At 38.4% G+C, this 25,697-nt stretch overlaps 3 protein-coding genes across 3 annotated transcripts; 2 read left to right on the forward strand and 1 right to left on the reverse strand.

Moving 5' to 3' along the window:
* Positions 1-3,547: 3,547 nt before the first annotated feature.
* LOC101166220 (uncharacterized) lies at positions 3,548-6,614 on the forward strand. Its single transcript, XM_004069632.5, has 8 exons — positions 3,548-3,854; positions 3,928-4,067; positions 4,472-4,638; positions 4,914-5,003; positions 5,136-5,301; positions 5,383-5,526; positions 5,611-6,288; positions 6,366-6,614. Exons 1-8 carry the CDS (start codon positions 3,812-3,814, stop codon positions 6,411-6,413), a joined length of 1,476 nt encoding a protein of 491 aa, XP_004069680.2. The 5' UTR covers positions 3,548-3,811; the 3' UTR covers positions 6,414-6,614.
* Positions 6,615-9,108: 2,494 nt separating this feature from the next.
* On the reverse strand, positions 9,109-13,874 carry cib2 (calcium and integrin binding family member 2). Its single transcript, XM_004069633.5, has 6 exons — positions 13,682-13,874; positions 12,694-12,728; positions 11,368-11,479; positions 10,441-10,588; positions 10,157-10,352; positions 9,109-9,263 (listed from the first exon to the last, which is right to left on the reverse strand). Exons 1-6 carry the CDS (start codon positions 13,730-13,732, stop codon positions 9,242-9,244), a joined length of 564 nt encoding a protein of 187 aa, XP_004069681.1. The 5' UTR covers positions 13,733-13,874; the 3' UTR covers positions 9,109-9,241.
* A 2,927-nt stretch (positions 13,875-16,801) lies between these two features.
* Positions 16,802-24,609, forward strand: lrrc61 (leucine rich repeat containing 61). Its single transcript, XM_023955791.2, has 9 exons — positions 16,802-17,051; positions 18,320-18,415; positions 18,518-18,664; positions 18,743-18,803; positions 18,902-18,987; positions 19,072-19,137; positions 23,131-23,199; positions 23,378-23,503; positions 23,997-24,609. Exons 1-9 carry the CDS (start codon positions 17,021-17,023, stop codon positions 24,101-24,103), a joined length of 789 nt encoding a protein of 262 aa, XP_023811559.1. The 5' UTR covers positions 16,802-17,020; the 3' UTR covers positions 24,104-24,609.
* Positions 24,610-25,697: the final 1,088 nt, after the last annotated feature.

The following is a 25,697-nucleotide window of genomic DNA, read 5'->3' on the forward strand; positions in this document are numbered from 1 at the left end:
GCAGTGTTTTACACGATGAAATCAACTACAGGACAAAGAAATAAAATTTTAAAAAGGTAAATGGAAACTAGATTATTTAAGTTTTATTCTTGCTTTATTCTTGACAATCTTATTTTATTCAAAACTTATTGCACACTTACTGCACACCTTTGCACACCTTTGTATATTGCCTATAGGTAACCTGTAGCTTCCTCATGCTAGATGTTCTATAATGGTTCATAATATCATTATAATAATGATGCCCTAAGGATTTATATTAAAACAGCCTCGGTGGTGCAGCGCAAGCAGATTGTGCGTTGGTGCAAGAGTTAATACTCTCCAAGCTTTATTTTATCTATGGCTTTATTTATCATCTTAATGCTTCAAATAATAAAATCATTTTAAGTCTCACCAATGTAAAGTAGTTGCAGGTTGTTGTTTTTTTTACTTTTAATTTTTTTTTTTTTAGTCAGAAGTTTTAGTCTTTTTATTAAGTTTATGTCATTGTTTTTAAACTTCCATGGCATTGCTTTTTATACTTTTATGACATTGTTTTTTTTTTACTTGAGTGTTTTATTTTTATCCTTAAATCTTTTATATGTTTTGTGTATATTGTGGCAAATGGACCTTGAGTCTGTAATAAAGCTTCTTGGAAACTTGCACGTGTTTACTGTACGTATATATTTGCATACATTTGTTTGCATTTTAGCTTAGTAAAGCCAGATAAGGAAGTAATAAGCAGGTTGGCGAAAAAAGGAACAGAATTGCAGTCACGACTTTGGGTTAACCCTTAGTAGTCTGAAACCTTTTCGAGCTTTTTTTTTTATCTGTGTTACAATGTGCTTTATTACCGGTAATTTATCTTTAAAACAATTATTCTTTTAATCCTTGGCATCCATCTTTGAAGTACAGCCCCAGTTTCCTATTTTTAGCAACATATTTTTGATTACATGACACAATAATTCTACAATGAACCTGAAACTGTCCAAAAAGCTGAATTCTGAGTGGTAAATCTAGTCTTATTTATTTATTTTTAGGTCCAACCATTTTAATGTGTCATAACAAAACAAAACAAAATCAAATATGTAGAGACAAAATAAAAATGTATAAATTTACAAGCAAAGCAAAGACTAGGTCTAAACCATGAAAAATGTCTAAAAGAAACCAGCTCCAGTCAGTTATATAAAAAGCTACATGAATTTATTCCAAGGGTATCACATTTATGTGTTAGAACTCTTGTTATGTTTGTTTTAATCCAAACATTTCACAGCTAAAAACGTTTAAAAAACCTTTAACGTTAAATTTTGAGTGCGGAGTCGGTTTTATTTCTGTGTGATTGTAAACAGCCAATGTGATTGCCATGCTCAACAGTAACGTCAGGGACTACTGAGGGTTAAGTAAAGCGTTAAGTTTGAAATGATCTTAACTTTGTGTTTGTGGTGGATTTTAATGAGTGTGGAAACGTCACATGTTTCCTCCAGTATGAAAAAACACAACACAGAAATGATTTGCATATTTGATCAAAACTGATATTTATCATTGTTTTGATTAATAGTTTTATTATGATTTAATATACAGCCAATCAAAATAAATCAAAGTCTGATTTTCTTTTCTTTCAAATCTCCCTTCAGTGAAGGTAACTGCTTGGCCTCTCTGACATTTATGGTGGGTTTCTGCCTCTGCGTTACACTTTTGCAGACGTCTGTTTATGTGGTTTGACTGCTGTGGACACTTCAGCCTACAATGGAACATTGTTACAAATGTGCAGCGCTTCTTGACCTTATCATAGCTTGTTTTTGCATGAGTTTGATGACCTCAGCTGTTTTGAAATCAGACATGTTTCTAATATGGACCGGAGTTACAAAAGTGGTGATAAAAGCATGTAAAGGAGGTTTGGTGACTCTGGAAATGTTCCCGCTTGAACAAAGAAACATCAGCTACGGGTAAATTCAATATAAATCCTGTTTAGTTTTGATTTGTTTCAGCAGCTTCGACACAAATCCATCGGAGTATAGATAAGCCGTAAACATTGTCAAGATGAGTCGACTTGGGTAAAGGTCAGGGTGCATCAGTTAACTTTAGCACGCAACATTTCTACGTTGACCTCAGCTGCTGCAAATGCTGCATGTTTGTTTAATATTACAGATCAAAACTATGCTTCAGTGGGATGACATAATGGATAGTCGGTTGTCCTTTCCCACCTGTTTACTCCCACTTTGCAGGTTCCATCCTTCATGAAAAGTATTAGTCCACCACGCCTCTTTCATGTCAACTGAAACTGTTAAAACCACCAGAACCTTCTCGTGATAAAACCAAAAACATGGCCGGTTTTTTTATTTTCATATCTGTCTGCATTTGGATTTGTTGAATCATGGCACTATAATTTAAGTGCATGTATTTTTGGTACTATTTACATGAGTTAAATATAGCACTGTTATTGCAATACTTACTAAAGGCCCTTTATGCTTGCCGTAAGTGTCAAACATTGAATTCTTAAATTTGATCAAGCTTTTCTTGGTTTGCAACCATACTAGACTTTTCCTTTTTATAAAATAATATCTTCTTTCAGTTTTCTTTTTAGAAATGCAATGCCTGTATTTAGATAAGAAAGAGTAATCTGCCAAAGAAACTAACCTAGTTTTATTTTTATTTTTAAACAGTAAGGCAAACACGTCTGATTATACATAATACCATTGGCCTTTTTACTTGCCCTTGTTGGCCTGTAATTACTGCATTGATCAATATTTTGAGATTATTTCAATTCTCAAAACTTTGCATAAAAATTACCTTATGTTTTTTAGCATTTTCCAAACACAAGTGTGGTCTCAAGCAGTTTATAAGATAAAACACAACTTAATTTACATGTTATTCAAACCAAAGACAAATGGCAACAAAATGGTTTTCAATAAAATTATACAAAATGTACTCTTTTTTTAAATTGTGTTGGTTGTTTTTGTTGAGTCTGATTGGCTGACGTCACGCATAGACGTGTTCATCTGTGGAATATTACAGAGCAGACTGTATCTGGATGATTCATCGCTTTACACCAATAATATTTCAAAGATTAGCAGCAGAATCAAATTTCAATCAATCTGACCAACAGTTCCCTCACTGAGGAATCGGGTTGTGGGTCGGAGAGCAAGGGTGGAGGAACTTCAGCATAAGTTTGGGGTGAAATGTATCTCTGTTCCTCCTCAGTGTGACACAGACTTTTCCTGGTGTTGACTCTCCCACACGGGGACGTTCTCCTGTTCCCCACGAAACTACAGCTAACTGAGATGATTCATGACAGCAGCATGGGAGGATGACTTAGACCTTTTGTGAGAAAACCTTCAAATCACCTTGGGAAATAAGTTCAATGAAATTCTTCTTTGTGCCCCACCGAAAGAGAATATTCTGAAATATTTTCCATCTTCCACTCTGGTGTTGCGCCACCAATTCCAAACTTAACATAAACAAGGTTAGTAAACATACAAGACCTACAATTGACGTAATTGCTTTCTCCATCTCTGAGGAAATCACATGCTGTGGGTGCAGCATCTCGTCTTCTGCAGACGTACAGTGGTTGATGTGCACACGTGCACACCAACCACTGTTCCTGTACAGCATGCTTTCCGTTTCTCTTCAGGAAGCTTTACTTTCTTCGCCCCTTCATCTGCCTTCTTTATGCAAATGAGCTGCATCAAGTGTCTGCTTTCCAACCCGATGGAAAAACACGTTTTACTGTAAATGTCATCTGTATAACTGTGGGGTTCAGTCTTTCTTAAAACACTTTCAGTCGGAGATTAGACAGAGTTCAAAAACTACCAGGAGTATTTGAATCTAGGTTGAAATGACACTAGGACCAAACCACACTCTGGGCTTTTCAAGGACAGGTATGTACTCTCCTTTTTTAGCATTTTACAGAAATAATTTCAAATAAAATATTATTTTTTCTTTTTCTTTTAGGGTTTAAAAGGAACTGCTGCATGTATAGACGGGAGAAAGCCAGGACTGGCAATTTCTGCTACCCTATACAGCCAACCCCCAAAAATCTGAAGTATACAAACTCCCCATGCTTAAGGAATAATCTCAAGTTTTGTTCCAAGGTAAAAACATATTTCTGTTTTTGGATTTCAAAAGAACCTTTACATGGTTAACCTATTAACCAACTCCATGCAAATTTCTTTTTTTTTTACAACGCCCTGACACAACAGCAGCAGGAATAATATAAAAAAAAAACAGCTTTTAAAAAGCTTTTCTTTTTTTTTTTTTTTTTATAGCTCAGAGATTATGAAAATAAACATTACTAAGCAATAATCTATCTTTAGCTGGAAACACAGAACGCATTGAAAGACAGTTTTCCCTAATGCTTCAATGGGAAGTCACAGGGCCTTCTAGGTACACGTTGACACCTCCTGGAAAATAAGCAAATTAGTCTGTTAAGTACGTTGCTGACTCCCTGCATGCACTTACTTGCCATGCTAACTGGGTGCCGTGTTACTTTTGCCAGGATCAACCTAAAATGGAGCAAAGGGAGCCAGCGGGGGATCATTTCGCTGAAGGCGCCGAGGGGAGTCTCAAACAGTTGGCATCAAAGTGGTTCATCGAGACCCAAGTGCCGCTTATTGTCAATAATGGCCTTTTCCCATCTTGGTTCCTGGGCTTCATTTCCAGACAGTGAGTTTTTTTATCCTTATGTTAATATATTTATTTAAATAAAAAGGTCTCTAAATTTATGGAATTGGAGTGTTATAGGTTTGTAAATGTTGTCTTTTATGTCCAAAAACTGTTTATTAGAGAATATGTCAGAAGGTAAAGGTTCAGAATGGGTTTTTCCTTGGGCTTAAATTCAAAAATGTATATGGTATAAGGTATATGTTTTCCTTTCATGAGAAAGACATGAGACGTGAACAGAAGCTTGTATTATAAAGTTGGCTTTTGTGTCTTTACAGAGAATCCGAGGAAATTCTCAGAGAAAAAGAGCTGGGATCTTTCTTGATACGTCTCAGTGATAAAACTATTGGATACATACTGTCATATAAGTAAGTAATGGCTCATTCATTTCAACATTCTAATGCATACGAGTCTTCAGACTGTGCACCAAAGTAAATACTGAAAAATAAATTATTTAAAAAGTGTAGAAAAGTAATGACGTATATATTTTTTTGCTACAGAGGTCAAGATCGATGTCGGCACTTTGTGATCAGCCAAAGGGAGACTGGACATTTTGCAGTGTGTGGAGACACGGAGGAACATTACAGCATACCTGAACTACTTGAATACTATAAAACGAGCCCCATTGAGCCTTTTGGCGAATATCTGACTTCCTCGTGCTTTGAGGTGGGATTGGAAGCTTTTGTTTGTTTCCTTATGTTTAAATCATAAGGGAGAAGTGGCTGACCTGCCTTTCTAATCTTTCAGGTCCTCAATGAGGAGTTGTATGATATCATTCAGGTCAGTCCAAAGCAAAACAGAATTTTCGCTGTAAAGGTGAAGAAGGCACAACGTGACTTGGCTGCAGAGACTCAACCAACCCGTCCACCAAAGAGCAACAGAACTCAAGAGGTTAGTTCACTTCATTAGTGTTTACATTTGCAGCAGCTTCATCTCCCGGCTGTCTTTAAGACACTGGCTTGTTTTGTCAAACAGGAAGTGCCACCTTTGCCGCTGAGGACCAGGCATGTCGACAGCAGTACCACCAGCGACCATAACGGGATTCTTTATGCTCAGCTCAGGAAGCAAACCCCCAGAGATGCAAACGGATCCCAACAACTTTCTCTGAACATTTTACCTCATGCCAACTCCAGAAAATCTGGGAGTGCTACTTCTGTGGAACAGAGCAGTTCTTCTTTGAACCCAGGATCGCTTTACTCCGAGCTCAGTCTGCTGGATACCAAGAGCAAGTCTCTGCCTCAGCTGGTGAGCAGCTCTGATAGGGAGCAGTCACACAGACTGACTGCCCCTCCTCAAACCCCTCCAAGACTTTCTCCCAAACTAATCAGGCAGGCTGGCAGTTGCTCCCCGCAGCCCAGCAGGACAGAAGACGGACCAAAAAACAGTAGCAGCAACCCGGACTGCACAAGTGACACGGTCATTTATCACCTGGTCGGTAGACCCGAAAACCGAAGTCCAACAACGTCTCACTACAGAACTACAACACCAGAGCTGGACGATAAAAATGTGTACGCGGAGGTGACCAGTGAAGTTCCCGACAACACCTATGAGTCTCTTCCAGGCCACACAGAGCCAGTTAAACCTGAGCACAACACCTATGTGCCTGTGGAGGACAAAAGACGCAAACAAAACTACAATTCCTGGGGAACAAAGGTTTGAAAGACAACCAACTAATATATTTTACTATGTCCACAAGAATTTGCTAATGACAGACGATTTTTCTTCCACAGAATGACAAATGGAAATGGTTCTTCACAGACGGAAAAAAGAAACATTGAAGACATCCCCTTGCAGGCTAACATGGAAAATGTTTACTCACTCGACACTACCGTAGAAATCACTAATTTACAGCTTCATTTTCAGTCTCACAGAAGAATCTCTGCAATTTTGCTTGAAATGTATGTATTTAAAATTAAGGAAACCACTGATTGAATCCATGAAAAACAGTCATATTTAATAAACTCTTTACTTGTTAAAAATGGTTATGTTAATGCCTGCAAGAAGATTTGTGTCAACCATCTAAACAAGGGTTATATCTTAAGACCACAAGATTTAAACATTGCTATTGATGTTTACAGCATGTGGTTGCCATGTAACCTTTTTTAGATCTGTTTTTTCCACATAGAACATGAAGCTACGCTGCCACATGGAGCGAAAATTAAGAAGAAAAGCTCTGCTCTACCTTCATCCATGCATCTGTTAGAGGAGCATTTCACACACAGGAAGTTTGATTTGCATACAGACGTTGCCATGTCTGCATTTGGCAGAGATGGGGGAATTTGTCAAAGGTGCTAAAATGTCATGCTCTGCGCTGGTACTTTATAGTTTTAGTGGTTTCCAGGTAACTGGAAAAAAAAAGACGCTTTTACTTGAACCTGAAAGGAGCTACATGGAAATACAAACTTCAGATGGTTACGCATCATGCAAAGAGAGGAGCAGGAAGTAAAAGGATTCCCACTGGTATTTCATGTAAAGACAGACTCTTGATAATACACCCATAAAACAATCCAGTCCATGAAGCTCAACAATGACATTTACAACAACTGCTCTTCAAAAAATGTTACTTAAAGGCAGACGAGTAAATTCCAAACTATTAAATGCAACACCAAACAGTTTGACAAGAATTAAAAAAACGAACACAGAAGTCTTATTACATCATTAAAAATACACTGAAAATCACACACAACCAACATTTTTTTAAGTGTTGTTTAATCATTATTCTTTAAAATGTGTTTTGTTCACTAAGATGTTAGCTTTAAAGATCAAGAAATATTGATAAAGAAAGAAAAAGAAATATTTGAATGTTTGAAGGACATGCTGAGACCAAAAAGGTTTTTTTAATCAAGTGAATTCGATGAAGGTAAAATATGTTATGTAAAAAAAGAGGCAAAAAACAAACTAAACACAAAATTCAACACATTACACAAGCCCTTGTCCTTTATAGAAACTGCATTAAGCTAAACTGAATAAAAATGAGGTATATTGTTGCTTATAAATATTTAATAGACAGTGTTAAAGTAATGTTACAGCTTTTTTTGTAAAAAAAAAAAAAATAGAGGACATTGAAAGTAAATATATGCAGTAAACTAGTTGTATTTATTGTCAAATAAAATGTATGACAGTGTTATTGTGCCTAAAAGAACGTCTAGATCCAAATTTCCATTTTACCTGAACATAGTCCATTATCCAATATTTACATGACATGACAAACTCGCATAACACGACAATCCATCAGCTTCTCTATCTTTATCTCTACTCAGATTTACATGATACTAAATGTGCAGAGTGTACTTTAAAGCTTATTTTTCCAAAACAAATAAGTGACAGAAAAGAGAAACTTAGATGTAATTTGGTATTTAAAGAAATGCTGCTAGTTCTAAATCAAAGTGGGTTTTTTTTCCCTTTCTTTTGTCTAAATTTCATCACGGAGAGGAATGAAAACCAATGGAAAACCTCCACTGTTGTTAAAATGTTGAAGTCAGAAGAGCCATTGTCAGTCTGATCACAGAATCTAAAAACATACAGAAAGTTTCATTGTTAGACCTAAACATCACACACAGTTACTGGCAGCATTTCATTCTATAAGCATCTTTTTTCTAAAGTCCCAATTAAAGGAATGGCTGCCACACAATCGGAAGTTTATTAGCCACAATAATAAGAGACTGTGTCCTCTTCCAGAAATACTCCTTGCTTTCAAAACAAGAGACACGTCTTTCCATTTTAAATTAAGTTTGAGGAAAAATTCATCATATAACTTACTTATACAAGAGGAGTACCTGTTTCAGAAAAACACAAGATAAACGTGAATTTTTTTGTGCATATCAATGCATTTGGCAGACATTTTTTATTCTCGCAAGGTAAAAGAAATGAACATGCACTGCAAATTAGTCGGTAATCACAGATTTACAGGTTAATTAACTAGATACAGAGAGTTTCTTAATGGAATGAACTTTTAATTTTTATCTGCTTTTATAGATGTTCTTTTTAAAATAAAATTTAAAAAAAACAGCAAACGTTTTTGGATCACTGTCAAGGGGATTGCCACCTGACTTATTTCCTCTTTAAAATAAAATCAATTACTGAGAAAATTTAAATCTGAACATAGGAACATAGAAAAAAGATTATTATAGAGAGAAACATACAATGGAGGACTTGACATGTAATATAAAAATGTGATCCAAAAAATGTCTTTTATTAAAACATCTCATATTATTTATTGGCTATAGATGAAAGCAACCAGTTAGCAGTAAGGTTTTGTTGTCATCATATTGGAGTCTCACAAACACAATAATTCGCTCAAACCCATACAGAGATATCACAGAGATGATTGCTGTCAGTGCTGTTCCAACTTAAGCTTCAAGCTCTATCCATGGTCTTAAAATACTAAATATCAAGTTTTAATTGCAGGAAGACTTACTGGAAGACAAAAAAATACTACATAAGCAAGCACATGGTCATTTGCTTTCACGAAGAACCAACTTCAAAATGAAGACGTTTATCCAGTGCATTCTGCTTGATTGTAGCAGTGGGTTGGAGTGAGAGGCACCCCGGGCAGAAGCTGCAGGGGTTTATGTGATGCTGCGGTTGAAGCGTCGACTGCCACCTCTCAGATACGAATATGGAAAGTACTGCGACAGCAAAGGAGGCAACATCAGAGGTCACTAGTGTCGCAGTGGTCGCTGTCCTAAACCACAAGTGAACGTGCACACGCGGCGTCACTGCACGGGCACATTGTTAGATTCAAACGTTGCCAAATGTCAAAGTGTATTTAGGATGTGGTAACATTTCACTGCTCTTGCTTATCTGTAGGATGACACCCACAGCTGTGGACAGAAACATGCAATTTATAAAGGTCACAAAGTGCTTTCACACCCACTTCTTTATGCCCCTTTCGCAATCTTAAAATACTTCAGTCAAATACATTTTTGTTTCTTCTTTGGAATTGCCACCAAAAACGTATCCAGTCAAATGAATCTAGAATCTGACAGCATATCACTAGAGAAATAAACCTGAAGGTGACCCCAATGCATTATCTATGCAGTTACTGGATAGATGGAAATGTGCAGAGAACGGTTCTGATCTTCTGTGATACCTGCCTGCTTAATGTTGTTAGTGGCATTTGGTAACAAATCTTCACAAATAATGAATATAACATTTAACAGGATGCAATTGTCAGTGATTGTTGTGACTTTTAGGTCGAGTCCTGTTCACAGGGATCAAATTGATCACAAATCTGAACACATATCACATTAAAATGTGTCCCTTGTTAAAAAATATTTCTGCAATTCAGTTAAGTCAGAAGCGCATACTAACTTTCCCTATGCGCAAATAATAACTGTCAAACTAAAATTTGAATTTTAAAAAAACTTGCATATTAAAAAAGCATTTGAAAGCAGAAGTGTGGAACAAATAATCTTGTTTTTTGTGCAGAGTAATGTAAAATACTGTAATATGGATAAATATGGATGAATGCATTCACAAACAGGGTTTTGAGGCATCAGTTTCTACAAAGACTAAATACCTTAGAAAGTCTGGAGCCCTAGTTATCATATTTTCAAAGTCAGCATAGGAGAGTTTGCTGTCTCCGTCCAGATCGGCCTCCACAATGGTTTTCTCACACACCAGCTCCACCTCCTCAGGAGTCAGCTCCTCCTTTGTCAGCTTATTGAGAGTCTTCTCGAGGTCCTCTTTGCACAGGTAATTATCAACATTAAAGTCTGAAACAAACAGGAGTCATGAAAGTAATGAGTGCAATTTTAATTGTGGTTCAGAAGAAACAAACATATAGAACTTTTTTTTTAATACCATATATTTTAAAGGCATATATGGCTTTGAGTTCTCGTGGCGCCATCTCACTGAGCACTGAGAACATGTCCACAAACTCATTGAAGCTGAGGTTACCCATCCCATCCTCGGAAAATGACTCCACAATTCTGTCACGGAATGGATTTTCCTGTAGACAAAGTAGGATGTTTGTATAGGTAAAAAAAAAATTGTATATCCAATTGAAGGTGTAATAACTTTTCAGGAGTGAGAATAACTGAATATGTTAGACTGAAATGTGGATGCACGCTGTGCAGCAGTGTTATTCTTAGAAGCACAAATTATGTGGGAGGAGCCAAGAGAGCAGCTCATATTGATGTCAATCAAAGCAGAGCTTTCAAAGCTTTTATTTACATTTCCTTTTTCTTATCATATCTCACAAATGAAACAAATACTTCAACCACCAGTGTTTGCTAATAGTCCTACAGTCAATGGTTAAAAATAAAGATGTAATTGACCTTGAGGGCTTTTTATGATTTAGCTGTGAATTTCTAAGGCACCTCACTTGCTTATTTTATCATTTCGTGAAATTTATATTTGAGTTTTTTTGTTAGTGGTCGGTGGTTTTAAATGTTTGCGTTTTTTGCCTTGTAACGTTGGGATCATGTTTGAGCCAATGACGCACAAAACAACCCTACTTTTTAAACTTTTGAGTTAACGATTATAAGATGTTCACATTTTTTAAAGGGAAAACTATAAAAAGCTTCAGTATTTTACGTTTTCTCAAACTGAATATGTTTTAAAGTGGTAGGGGACTGGGAAAAGCATTTTAACATCAGAACAAAGTAATAAATTCTTATCATAAATGAAAAAACATGACATTTTTAATTAAAATATATTGCACAACTGCAAAAATTTACGGAAGCACAGTAAAAAAAAAACAAATAAATAAAAGGAGTTCATTTTTACCTTTAATTCAGGCATGTTGACTATTAACGCTAAGGGTATCTTACAGTCCGGTTCATTTGTGTAATCCATAGGAACCAGATGAGGAGCCAACTCGTGGTATCTGCCATGCAACCTACAAAACGAGTCTTAATTGTCATATATGTCTGTGAAGAACAAATGTGAACTGAATGTTTTCATATTTTGAAAACTAACTCAATTTTAGGGTCAATTTTAGATTGACTCTTTAACCGTCATTAACACTATAAAAATGCTACAGAAGTCAGTTAGCTGAAGATGATTCTTGTGTCTTTGTGGTAGTTGATGACACCCACAGCTGTAGTGGTTTGTGGGGAAAGGTTGCACTCTGTTTTTTAGATGTCCCTGTATTGCACAACTTCTAAAAGAAAACCTAAAACTGGTCTTAAAACTCAAAATCACTTGTCTGTCCACATCAGAAGGAAGGTGAGAAAGTCACAAAGTGGATAAGTGACATGAAGGATGGAGTGATATCACCCATGAGTCGGTATAAAGAGCTCCAGTCACTGGATGGATTCAAATTGGTTTATTAAAGTATGATGAAAGAGGTGGAAATGTTACACCTCAGTGGAAGGTCAGCATGGGTGTACGTAATGGACTGAGGTGACGCTGGAAACTAGAACCTTCTAAATCTTCACTTAAAAACTGTATTATCCTAACGCTAAGCAAGATTTTAGGATAATTTGTTATGTAAGTTTGGTTTCACCTTAAACAATAAGCTGAAAATATGTAAATCAATAATCAAAACAATTAAAAGATATCAGTTTTTGTTAGGAAGAGGTTGAAACCAAGCTAAAATTCCATTCCCAAATTTGAAGCCAATGTAAAACTACCAGATGGTTTAATTCCTTAAATAACCAGTGATTTCAATATGAAACAATTACCCACTCAACTACCTCGTTAAAAAGTTCCATTTAACTTGAAACATGACAAAAACTTTTTAATGTTCAGTGAAATTGCTCTATTTTTACTCATGATAACTGCGGTGGGCTGCATGTTAGCGCTCTCGACTCATAAAAGATTTTTGTTTTGCTCCACTTGCAAACCACTTCAACGCCTCACACAGATCTTGCTTCCTGTTTAATAGGATTCTGGTTCTTTTTGCGGGGCTTTATGACATTTGTGGTGTATTCGCTTGTCTGTGTTTTTATATTCATGCAACCTGGCATTGAAAATCTTGGAAATCAATAAATTAGTTTTTGTAGGGGTTTTCCCAAAAGGCTGTTTGTGAAACACAGATAATTCATGCTCTAAACAGCTTGTGAAAATTCTCCTTTACATTGTTGACGAATCCTAACCAAAAGCTCTTACCGAAGAATTTCTTTGCGAGTGAAAAACGTACAGTCCTGCAATGAGAGAAATCAGCACATGTGTTGTAAACACCAGTGAAACAAAGATCATTAGTGGGACTTTTTGACAACTATATTTTAGAAATAGTGATACTTTTGCTTCCATGAATAACAAGAAAACGCAGATAAAGGTGTTGTGTTTCCCTGAAACGACAATCTATGTGAGTACATGGAGCAACATGATCTGCTGTTGTCTGACATGCCTGTGATGGCAGAGATACCATCAAACAGACGTGCAGGAGGCACGCCAGCTTACATTTGGCCTTTGTTTTCAGCTGTCTGAGCTGCACTCCTGGGTGTAAAAAGCAGAGTGCAGTCAGCTGTTGGACTACAAGTGTGAAATCAAACTAGGACAGCCTTCCTGAAGTTTTTGCAACAAGTTTCCTTCACAGAACAATAGTGAAACAAGTTGCTGAGGAAAAGGTTGTGCAGAAATAAAGCATACAAATAATGCTTCCATTGCAATGTCAGATCATTCTTAAGCTATGAATAAGAAAAATGTCTTCTTTAAAAAGAAAAAAAACTTTTTAAGTACCTTCTCAGTAACAAGAGAGGCTCTTGAGAACCAAACGTGAGAGTAGAGTGTCACAGCATATCACTGACTTGGCATCAATAATTGAGCCTACACCTGATCACATGATGAACCTGTTCGCTTGAAGATATGCATACTAATGAAACCAAAACGAAAGATATTGTCAATCCTTCCTTTTGTTTTAAAGAGCTAAAAGCTACCAATTAAATTTTTCCTTTTTTGTTTTTATTACACAATTCTTTTTTTTAAAAGCCTTTTTGGATTGCCATACCAATAGCAAAATAATCACTGAACACACCTCCGATGGGTACGAATAAAAAAGGGAGTAAATCGTATCATTTAAGATTATTTTCTCACTGAGTTGATCAAATTGAATCTTACCTTCATCCAGATCATGAGGGGAAAGAAACCAGCTTACCTGATAAGCATCGAGCTGCTCGTCTGTAAAGATTGTTTGCTTATTACCCATGTTTTTGTCAAGTTACTTGTTGCTTGTATTCATTCACAGCAATGAATGTCCTTTGAAGCCTTTTCTCACTGAAAGGCATTTATAGGGTCTACAAAGCCAAGTCTGAAAGGGTTCAAATCACCCAAAAACACCTAAAAAGCTGGATTAGGGTGCCTGCTGGTGCCACTCCTGGAAATGAGTTCCATGTGTGCAAAAACAAAAAGTTGATTAAAAAAGAAGATAAGAAAAAGGTACCAAAATTATCCAAACCAGGAATTTGGATGTTTTCTGTGAAGAGAAAAGGACCTGCAGCTCCTTAAGAAGTCAGCTAGATGACCAGTTGAATCCACACCAGCCAATGACATATCAGAGAAATAAATAAAGAAATAGGATCTGAACTCTTCTGGAATGACAGTGACATAACTACACAGAAACCTTTAATTCAACTACACCGTTATATGATGATAGGACTGTAAACTGTCTCTTGTTAAACAGCTTTTTGTTAAAGAAATGTTTTAATCTGATGTAGCCTTTTTATTCTTTGGATACTTTGAGATTATGTAGAAACTCCTAAATTTGCCAAATACTCTTGATAATTATCGATAACATTTAATGTAAAAGAAATTTTAAAACAGAATACTACCCTATTTGTATTCCCAAATAAAGTACTGATTCTTACTTTAAAAATGCTTTATTATTTTAAAACATTATCGAATTTTGAATTAAAGTCTTTAATTGTGTTTTCTTAAAGAATATAAAGCAATTTAGGTAGTTGATTAAAACTCTTTTTGAGTACGTGGCTAAATCAAATTTAGTTAAAGGTAAAATGTGCTGTTTTAAAGCTTTTGGCCTATACAAAAAATGGATGACTAAACTGAATTATCCACCTAAGAAATATGATCAGTTCCTTATTGATTACATTTAATCATACATTAATTTAATATAATCATAAGGGCTTTAAAAGAAAGTGGTGGTGGTGATACTAAAACATATTTTATTTTGCATATTTTTTTATATTTTGTTGTTCTTTACTTTTGTTTTTTATAAAGCAATGTTTAAAGTAAGAGCAATTTCTCCGCATGTGATCTGGAAAAGTCTACACAGACATCCTTTCTCTTTCGGCTTTTCCCATCAGGGGTCGCCACAGCGAATCATCCTTTTCCACCTCACTCTATCATGGACATCTTCTACCCTAACATTAGCCAACTTCATGTCCTCTGTTAAGACATCCATGTATCTCCTCTTTGGCCGTCCTCTTGCCCTCCTGCCAGGCAGCTCCATCTCCAACATCCTTCTACCAATATATCCACTATCCCTCCTCTGAACATGTCCAAACCATCTCAGTCTGGCTTCTCTGACTTTGTCGCTAACACAGGCAACATGAGCCGTCCCTCTGATGTACTCGTTCCTTATCCTGTCTAACCTGGTCACTCCTAAGGAGAACCTCAACATCTTCATCTCCGCTACCTCCATCTCAGCCTCTTGTCTCTGTCTCACTGCTACCGTCTCTAACCCATAGAGCAGAGCTGGTCTCACCACTGTCTTGTACACCTTTCCTTTGAGTCTTGCTGGCACTCTTCTGTCACACAACACTCCTGACACTTTCCTCCAACCGCTCCAACCTGCCTGCACTCGCCTCTTCACCTCTTTTCCACACTCCCCATCACACTGAACTGTTGACCCCAAGTACTTAAACTCCTGCACCTTCTTCACCTCAGCCCCCTGTAACCTAACGCTTCTACCTTGATCCCTCTCGTTCAGACACATGTATTCTGTCTTACTACGACTGACCTTCATGCCTCTTCTTTCCAGAGCAAACCTCCACCTCTCTAGCTGTTCCTCCACCTGCTCTCTACTCTCACTGCAAATTACAATGTCATCCGCAAACATCATTGTCCAGGGAGATTCCTGTCTTACCTCATCTGTCAGCCTGTCCATCAGCATAGCAAACAAAAAAGGACTCAAAGCTGATCCTTGGTGTAGTCCCACCTCCACCTTGAACTCCTCTGTCTGACCTACAGCACATCTCACCACCGTCATACTTCTCTCATACATGTCCTGAACTACTCTGACATACTTCTCTGCCACTCCAGACGACCTCATACAGTACCACAGCTCCTCCCTCGGCACCCTGTCATACGCCTTCTCTAAATCTACGAACACACAATGCAGCTCCTTCTGACCTTCTCTGTACTTTTCCATCAACATTCTCAAAGCAAAAATGGCATCAGTGGTGCTCTTACGGGGCATGAAACCATACTGCTGCTCACAGATCTCCACCTTCTTCCTAAGCCTGGCTTCCACTACTCTTTCCCACAGCTTCATTGTGTGGCTCATCAACTTTATTCCTCTATAGTTGCTGCAGTTCTGCGTGTCACCCTTGTTCTTAAAGATCGGAACCAGAACGCTTCTCCTCCATTCCTCAGGCATCTTCTCACTCTCTAAAATCCTATTGAACAACCTTGTTAGAAATTCCACTGCTGCCTCTCCTAAGCACTTCCATACCTCCACAGGAACGTCATCAGGACCAACGGCCTTTCCGCTCTTCATCCTTTTCAGAGCCTTCCTAACCTCATCCTTTCCAATCTCTGCTACTTCCTGCTCCACAACAACCACATCTTCCTCCCTTCTTTCCCTGTCATTTTCCACATTCATCAGCTCCTCAAAATACTCCTTCCATCTTTTCTGTACACTCTCCTGAGTTGTTAGCACCTTTCCATCTCTGTCCTTAATCACCCTTATCTGTTGCACGTCCTTCCCATCTCTGTCTCTCTGTCTGGCTAGTCTGTACAAGTCCTTCTCTCCTTCCTTTGTGTCTAACCTGTCATATAGTTCATCGTAAGCCTTCTGTTTGGCCTTTGCCACCTCTCTCTTCACTCTACGCTGCGCTTCCTTGTACTCCTGTCTACCTTCCTCAGTCCTTTCTACATCCCACTTCTTTTTAGCTACATGTCATGTAGCTAAAGTTATGTCTACACAGACATAACTTTAGATTACTTTTTATTTAATGAATAACCTGTTGCATCTTAAAGCAATATCTAACAACGGGGGAAAACAGTTTTCCCGTGAACATTTATCCTCTTTCGAAATTTGGCCAGTGTTTGTTTGCTTGGCTCCCCGCCGGACTGCACACAGACTGATGTCCGTCCGTCCGTGTTTCCCACCTGCACAGCAGCAGGGAGCGCGTGTCCGCCCTAAAATAGATTACAATTTCACGCTTCATGGACGCAGACCTGTCCCACTTTGCGCTGCTTAAGTTGTCGCCTGCAGTTGCATTTGGTCGCTTTGCAATTAGCAAAGCTGACGAAGATGGACTCAAAGCGAGAAAAAGACCAACAAGGTATGTTGTGATGGTGGAGAGCTTGTTGCTATGCTAGCAAAGCGGCTAATGCTACTGTAGCCGGCTGTGTTCAACGATTAAGCTGACTGCCAAGTCTTTGTTACACAACGTTTTATTTGGGTCATCTCAGAGGGGAAAAATGCACGCATTTAATAAAAAGAAACACACAGTTTTATCCAGCTGAACCCCACAGCTGCTCCATAGAAGCACTTGCTACAAAACAGTTAACTTCATCACAGCTAACAAACAACAGTGCTAGCTTACTGTAAAGCTCATCGTGTGCTCGTCATTTGTTATTTCTACAAGTTCACTGGGTTTCTCATAATTACACATTAAAAAAACATGTAAAAATGTATCTTGTTTAGCATAAACTAATGTGATCACTTAATGCTTGACTGGCCATTTGTAATATTAAACAATACACTGTTGCTGCCCTATTATTGTAATTTGATTTTACTGCATTTAAGAAAAAAGACCTTCATTGGTTTGTTGAACGCATACATAAATGAATATGTATGTATGTATGTATGTATGTATGTATGTATGTATGTATGTATGTATGTATGTATGTATGTATGTATGTATTCTGTGTGTGTGTGGGTGGGTGGGTGGGTGGGTGGGTGGGTGGGTGGGTGGGTGTGTGTGTGTATATATATATACATATATATGTGTGTGTGTGTGTGTGTGTATATATACATATATATATGTGTGTGTGTGTGTGTGTGTGTGTGTATGTATATAAATGTATATGTGTGTATATATATGTATATGTGTATATATATTCTCACTTAAAGAACAGCAGTATACATCCATCTTCATGTTCTGGGTCCTTGGAGAGTGCTCGCCTTGTGAAATTCATTAGTAATGCTTGGATTGCCTTAAGATGACAAAAGTAGATTGCAACTCCCTCAGCTCTCATCCATGCATGCTGTTAGGAATAAAGCAGTTCACAGCAGTGAGCACGTTGCCAGATCTGCTTGCCTGTTCATCTTTCTCTTTTCAGTACACAGCACAAATGTTCACTGTGCTGTCAGATCAGGAAATCATAAACAGCTTGAATTTGTATTTTTTTTCTCCCTTTAAAGAAACCCTAATTTGTTTGCTTTTTTATCTGTTAACGGAACAAACAATGCTTTGGGCATTTTTTCGTTTCTTTTTTTTTTTTTTTTTACATGGCTGCTCATAATTTAGCCGCCTGTGGCTGTTTTACCAAAATAGATATAAACACGCTTTTCTAAATGCAGACTTGGCACCCTGATATTTTTCAGATGCAGACTGTGAGAAGATAACTGCAGTGCTGCTGAAGTCGCGCACTGGGGAATTTGATCTGCAGTCCATCCTGTTCCTCAAGCTGAGGGGTCTTGGTAAGATCAAATGAATGTGTCATGGATTGTTGTGTTTACTCCCGACAAGTTAGATCATTAATACGATTTTTTTTCTGTCTTTGTAACTTTGGAAATCTTTAGGTATTTGTGATCTTGGATGCATTGGAGAATGTGTTAATTTGGAGAGATTAGACCTATCTGGAAATAATATCACAAATTTAGCTTCTCTGGCATCTTTACGGCTTCTCTCTGTCCTCAATATTTCTGCAAACAGGATTACTAATTTAGGTAAGTTTTTAGGGGAAAGCTGTTTTTTAAAAAATAAATACAATTATACATTTTATTTAAATACTTTTTTATTTCCAGAACCTTTACACAATTGTGAAAATTTACAAAACTTAAACGTTGCTGGCAACTATATATCCAGGTAATGATTTACTAAATACTTTTGTTATATTCTGAGAATTTTTTGTCTGTTTTGTAATTAATGTTTAACCACATTCTCTCCTTCTTTTCCCTCAACAGTGTCGAGAACTTGCACTGCCTTGTGTCTTTGAGAAAGCTGGAAAGCTTTCGTCTTAAAGACAACACGTACAATTACACAAACCCAGGTACTGGTTTTTGTGACATTATTTGACATTCTAATAGATGGGTCAAATGAATTATCGATCTAAACATCGAGTGTCTGATGTCAGTCTGCAGAAACTCCTCATATAGAACTGTTGTGCTCGAGATGTTCCCCAACATCAAAGTGTTAGATGGTAAGACTTCGATTTCTTATATTTTTATTTTATATAACTAAAAATCTAATTTTTACTTAAAGTCTGTGTTCAATATGAAATTGAATGCAGATGTACTGAACCATCTAAGTGGATGTATACCTATCACCAAAAGAAATTAAATCTCCTTTAGGGTAAACTCTTCATTTTTTCTCTACCAAATATTGTACCAGACATGCTTTTATCCTTACATTCAAATAGATATTGTTTAAACAAGCCCAAGAAGAAGGAAGAAGGGGTCTAAGGGCAGGGAAGCCCAGTTTAGCTTAAAGGCCTGTTCACACCGGGACGAATTTCGCCGGCGATTTTCGCCGACGTTTAACGCCTCGTGACTAAACAAAGGGCACCAATGAGAGTGTGCACACCGACGCGAAAAAACGCCACGCGCCAAAGCGTCAAAAAAAGAAAATGCCTCGGGTTCGTTTTTTTTGAAAAGGGAATGAAATTGCATGTTCGCTCGGCTCATCGTCCGCCAGCGTTTTTCGCCACGTCTTTTGTGTTCACACCCAGGCGATTTTCGCTGACGATGAGCCGAGCGAACATGCAATTTCCTTCCCTGACATTAGATGGCTCTTAATGTAAACAGAAATACTCCTGTACACAAGGCGGCGCTGCGCAACTTTACGATTCTTAAAGTCGCTTTTCACTCAGAAGAAGAGAGCAAGTATTTACGCGCTTGTCAGAATCATACAAAGAAAACATGAATATTTCAAGCATCAGTAGCTCCAACTGGTACCGTAATTTCCGGACTACAAGCCGCTACTTTTTTCCTGCGCTTACAGCCCTGCGGCTTATTCAGTGACGCGGCTAATTATTGGATTTTATTGGCGGCCGCCGTGTACGTATTTTTGGACACAGTGAACGGTTTGAATTCTCTAACATCAAACACAAGTCATTTATTTTTCAACACACCTCTAAGCAGCCAAACAGCATGGACCTCACTTCAGGTCTTAGGCTACGTTCACACTGCAGGGCTTAATGCTCAATTCGGATTTTTTGAAAAAATCCGAATTGTTTGCTAGACCGTTCACATTTCCAAGTAAATCCGAACTTTTGTGATCTCCAGTGTGACCGTGACACGACCCAAACGAGACCCGCATGCGCAGAAGCCAGAAGAATACTCAACGGTGAACGACGTCACTTGTTTGCGGAGCAGATGTCAACAACAGTGTTGTCAAAAGCGGAGCTCTTTTTGTAATATTAAATTTATTTTCACGAAGGAGCAGCACAATTACAATCTTCTCATTTTAAGAAGGCAATGGAGTCGGGATCGTCTGTACCCACTGTTGTGGAATGGAAATGTGTATGTGTTGGGCCCGCGCGCCCGCGTGTGTGCAAGCGCGTGCCGCGATAGAGAATAGGGGGGGGCAGTGTGGGCGCGCATTCATGTTGTGTGTTACGGAGGACGGTAATAAAAGAAGGTTTACCCCAAAATAAATGCTATGGACTCTTTATCAACCCGTTCTGGAGAATCTAAGGATCAGAACAGGGAGGAGGAGGGGGATCGCCTGGGTCCCCTGCGCTTCTGAGCACGGTGACGGTCGGAAGGAGAGAAAGAAAAAAAAGTTATAGCTGTAAAGGTTCAACACCACGCTCTGCCATTTAGCTGGAAAATTTTTCAAAAACCGCCCAGTTGCAATAAGAGCCCTGGAGTTTGGCCTGAAAAGAGCGATCAGCCCAAATATTAATCCAATCGGGGATCTCGCTTCCCTTCCACTGACTGATCTCAGCAGCATCGTCCACCGTGGTTGATGTTTACGTTCTCGTTCCCGCCTACTTTAACGCAAAATGATGACGTTTGTTGCGTGTCGATGACGTACGATTCGGAATCAAGTCGCCTGGCTGGTCAGACGGCGGTCGCAATTGAAAAGAACGGCTACAATTCGAATTCAGGACGGCAAACCCACGGGGCCTGGGTCGCAATTGAAAAGATCGGATCTGTGTCATTCAGACTGTCATGAAAAGATCGGAATTGGGCCACTTAGGGGCAAAAAATTCGGAATTGGGTCGTTTCAGCCTGCAGTGTGAACGTAGCCTTAGACACTTCAGTCATGGTTCAACAAAACGAAACACGCATGTCCAGCCGCATCCCAGAATCCTTTGGTGCCATTAGACCCAACGTGCACGTGATCGCCGCTACAATATGATGAAGCTTTCAAGATAAAAGCAATAGTTAAAAGCAGCGTGAAAAAATCACCAACGGGTTTGGAAAAGCCGGTCAGCTGTGTGACGGAGAGAACAGCGCATGCTCAGGAGTGCATTTACCTCTGAGTCATAGTGACTCGGCTGGCTGCACGTAAATATGTGGCAATAATATCAGCCTTTATTTTGTCGGGACACGACTGGAAACACAAATTGACGTGGTCGTGTTAACGGTTTCTAAGGACTGAGCAGAGATTTGCATTGAAACGCTCACAGCCTCCGTGTGAGCTGGAGACTGCGTGTCGTGTGAGCTGCGGGGCCGATGGCAGTCTGAAGGCTCCCACACGTAACAACGCATCCGCCCCTCATACACAAAACGTACAGTATTAAGTCCGATTGCTCTGCACAGACACGATTTGCTCCGTCCACCGGCGCAGTGGGGACGAAGCGCTCCTCCCTGTAGCCGCGCTGGCCAGAGCTTTCGGAGTAGATAGGAAGGGGAGACAAGGAGTGCGCGGGAGCGCGGAGGCGTCGAGCCATTCTGCAGGCTGCAGCCAGGGCTTACTCGAGGCGTCCGCGGAGCAAGTGTTTGTTGTGGAAGGAAACTTCTGACCCACGCGCCGCGAGGAGGCGCGCGTATCGCGCTGAGGCGCGCGCTTTTCAGTCGTCGCTGCTTTATTTTACTAGCGTGTTTCTTAACCAGCCCTGTTACTCCCATAACGCTGCCGCGACACAAGCGGAAGGAGAGCTTTACCCGTTCACCCCTCCATGCACTGCTGCTCATTCTTAAACACGTACAACAGAATGGCGAGCCGGGCGTTGGCCCCGCCTTTAGCCCCTAAGACTCATGGGAAATGGGGGATCGGGGATGTAAATTTCCTCATCATAACTGAGGGATGTAATGTTGATTATATGGTTACTGTTTGTAATTTTATGTGTGATATCTAGATTGTCAATAAGTTAAAAAAAATAAAATAAAATAAAAACCATAACTGAGGAACTTGTGAACAGAATAGAGGTTCATACTGTTTGGCAGATGCAGATAGACTCAAAGACATGAGTCTGAGGCTAAAATGACTCCACCCACTGTGTGCTAAGAAATCACACTTACACTCTGAGTCAGGAAGTGATCCGTCAGGATGACAATGGTGCCTAATTCATGCGGCTTGTACCCCGACGCGGCTTGTGTATGTATAAAATTAGTTAAACACGTGAAAATGGGTGGGTGCGGCTAATAATCGGGTGCGCTTTGTAGTCCGGAATTTACGCTTGGTAAGGGGATATTTAAGAATGTCCGTCATTATTTCTTCGCGGCAGTGTAGACGCTACTTGGCGTCTAACTTCTTCGCTGGTATGTGTGCTCAGCAAGGCAGTTTTGTGTTTGAGCGCCCCCAAGTTGTGTTTTACTGTAACTTCAGAAGCTCCAGACACGTGTGCAAAAGCGCCATTCTCATTGGTCGAATAGATTTCGACGCGATGCGTCGAAAAAAAAGTCGGTGTGCACACTCACATTGGTGCCCTTTGTTTAGTCACGAGGCGTTGAACGTCGGCGAAAATCGCCGGCGAAATTCGTCCCGGTGTGAACAGGCCTTTAGTCTGTTTAGTTTAGTTTAGCCATTACGTATTATATTTAATAACTGATAATACGTTATGTACAATTACTGAAGCCTGTTAAGATAACTGTGTTGTAATATTGGGTTCATTAAATAAAACTGAATTGAATTAATCACTCAAAGCTAATTTACTTAGAACTGGTAAATAATTAAAGAACTTTATTCTAGTTAATTTAGTCTAGACAGTTTGTATTAAAGTCATCTTTTTTTTTATTTGTAGGAGAACGAGTTGTGGGACGAGGGAGTGAGTTGTATCAGTTATGCAAGGATATCGATGATACCATCAAAGGTATGCGTTTATGCGTCTGCTGTAAGTTTACATTGATATATTTTACAATACAAAATATGTGAAGATTTGTTCTTTCTTTTGACAACGATGTCTTTGTTTTTTCCTTTTTTTATTATGAAACTATTTGTCCCGTCCGTCCCCCCCCCCCCCCCCCCCCCCCCCCCCGAAAAATCATCAGCTGGTTCATACAAAAATGGACAGCTTGTCGAGCATCCTAGTTGTAAGCCATGGGTAGAAGATACATATTGGGATATAAAGAGATCCAACAATGCCATTATTGAAGAAGCCTACAAACAGTTCAATGGTAAGTTGATTGATTGACGGATTTTGGTTTTTTTCAGGAAATTTCTGCATTAAAAACAAAGGAAAAACACAAAAATAGAAACAATTTAGCTATTTTAAATCTATTCAAAATATAAATTCATAAATTGATTTGAAAATAGTGAGAATAAGAGAAAATGGTGCTTTCTTCATGACATAATTGTTCTTAATTATAAATAGGCATTTTTGTGCTTATACATACATTACACACAGATGACACATTTATTCCATTAGATATAAAGATTGTCAAAAAGTTTTCATTAATTGCTTGAAAGGGAAGAAGTAAAGTTATATAATCTCACCTGTATGATGTTTATACTTTTTTTAAATAGTTGACAGAATCCAGTTCTTCACATCTTTTTATAGTTATTAATACTTTTTTTTTTAGTCCAAGTAGGGATTATTTATCAAATTCTCCCATCGTTGCTCAGGTTATGCTGAACTAACGTGTCTTCTTATTCTGTTTTCTTCTACAGATGTTCTTCACGAGTGCAGACTCCTAAACAACAGAGCTTCTCATGTAATTTCACAAACTGAAAGATCCATGAGCCTAAAGAAGCAGTCAAAGCAATACGCCATCTGATTCGGGCTTCTTCAAGCACGTCTCTTCCTATAATGTAACAGGAATGATGTACTGTAGCTTTTCCAAACAGTAATTTTTTGTCTAAATGCTTGACGGTTAAATCTGCTGGACGCATTTGCTCTGCATTGCAGCGTATGGCATTTGCTGTAGTTGTATGCATCCTATGCATTAGTGGTAAGAAGAAATATCGCAAGACATAAAAGCTTTGCCCATGCTGATACCCTTCAGTTTGGTTCCAAGATGTCTTAACATGCACAGTGTGCATTTTGTATGATGCTGTAAGCTCTGCTACTTTAAGAATTTCTAGAAATATTTAGCTATTAAGACCTTTTTTTCCATTTAGCATTGCTGTTGTTTTTGGAAAATGAATCTGCCTCTTGCCCTGGTGATGCATTTTTGCAGATGTGATTGAATGGTTGTTTTTGCTATTTCTACTTGTTTTATACCATGCGATTTATCATGTGTACAACCTGCTTATAGAAAATATAGCATTTATAAACCAAAAACGTTGTCTTGGTTTTGTCTGCAGATTTTGGGTAACTCAAACACTGAACGCATTAATTGTCACAGACCACAGGAGAAGATGGACTCCTGTGAACGTAAATGGGATCGGTTAGCCTGAGTCTCCACATTTTTAAGTTTACAGATGCCATCTGCTGGCAAAAATTATCCAGTGAAATGTCAACATACAGCATATGAAAAATTGTGATTATTGGCTTTGTAAACATTTGAATGAGTACTTCTCTGATTTCCTTGCTTTTTTAATTATATTTTTCTTAGTATATGTGTTTTATAAATAAGTATGTAAATTAAATGTTTACCTAATGCAGTATTATATAATAAATTGGGAATTTTATGTGAGGTATTATATATCAAGGGAATCTAAAAATGCATCGTAAATTAAAAAGAAAAATTATAATTAAATGTGCATTTAGCAAAAAGCCTTTATTTTGAAAACCTGATTAATTTGACCAATGATTCTAGTGACACACATATCTGCTATTGTTTTTTATGTAAACCATAGTAATTTAACTTTTTTTTCACAAACTATTTTGTTGAGTACTTTAGCCACTAACTTGAATAGCTATTTGATCTGTGGGGACATTTTTAAACACAGCAAAAGCCCCGTAACCCTTATGCAATCCTAGGCACTTTAACATTGGGAGTTGGGTCACCTAGACCCACTAGACTGTGCGCTGAACCTTTTTTCCTCAATGATTTGTGATCTTCACTGGTGTCCATGGATTGCATGTAATCTTTCCACCTTTATCCACCTTTGTCATGGTAGGAATAACACATCAATGTAAGGGTGGGGTCATCTAAGATAGCACAAGGGGTTAAGGTGGGGGCAGCACTCATTTGTTTAAGATAAAATTTCTATTTTATGCCACACTGGGGGAAATTCCTGTGGAAATCCAATACAACATTTAAGCTATTTCCCAAATCATACAGTAACAAAAGATTAGGAGAAAACTCAGATATCATGGCTGTAACAGGCATTGCCACCAATACAAATGAATATAGAAATCCCAAGCAAAAATTCTTACCAGTATGTAAACATAGTAAGGAAACCCCACACACACTCCTTTAGATA

This window comes from Oryzias latipes, chromosome 6, assembly GCF_053564925.1.
Source record: "Oryzias latipes strain Hd-rR chromosome 6, Olatipes_Hd-rR_3.1".
In the NCBI taxonomy this organism is placed as follows: domain Eukaryota; kingdom Metazoa; phylum Chordata; class Actinopteri; order Beloniformes; family Adrianichthyidae; genus Oryzias; species Oryzias latipes.

What these genes read in the sequence shown, in the direction of transcription:
- LOC101166220 (XM_004069632.5), top strand. Translation starts at nt 3,812, where the DNA reads ATGACACTAGGACCAAACCACACTCTGGGCTTTTCAAGGACAG. An exon ending in ATCTCAAGTTTTGTTCCAAG is followed by an intron (nt 4,068 to 4,471) that starts GTAAAAACATAT and finishes TACTTTTGCCAG; the next exon opens with GATCAACCTAAAATGGAGCA. An exon ending in GGATACATACTGTCATATAA is followed by an intron (nt 5,004 to 5,135) that starts GTAAGTAATGGC and finishes TTTTTGCTACAG; the next exon opens with AGGTCAAGATCGATGTCGGC.
- cib2 (XM_004069633.5), bottom strand. Translation starts at nt 13,732, where the DNA reads ATGGGTAATAAGCAAACAATCTTTACAGACGAGCAGCTCGATGCTTAT. An exon ending in ACTCGCAAAGAAATTCTTCG is followed by an intron (nt 11,480 to 12,693) that starts GTAAGAGCTTTT and finishes CTCGTTTTGTAG; the next exon opens with GTTGCATGGCAGATACCACG. An exon ending in ATATGCCTTTAAAATATATG is followed by an intron (nt 10,353 to 10,440) that starts GTATTAAAAAAA and finishes TGTTTGTTTCAG; the next exon opens with ACTTTAATGTTGATAATTAC.
- lrrc61 (XM_023955791.2), top strand. Translation starts at nt 17,021, where the DNA reads ATGGACTCAAAGCGAGAAAAAGACCAACAAG. An exon ending in AAACAGGATTACTAATTTAG is followed by an intron (nt 18,665 to 18,742) that starts GTAAGTTTTTAG and finishes TTTTATTTCCAG; the next exon opens with AACCTTTACACAATTGTGAA. An exon ending in GCTGGCAACTATATATCCAG is followed by an intron (nt 18,804 to 18,901) that starts GTAATGATTTAC and finishes TTCCCTCAACAG; the next exon opens with TGTCGAGAACTTGCACTGCC.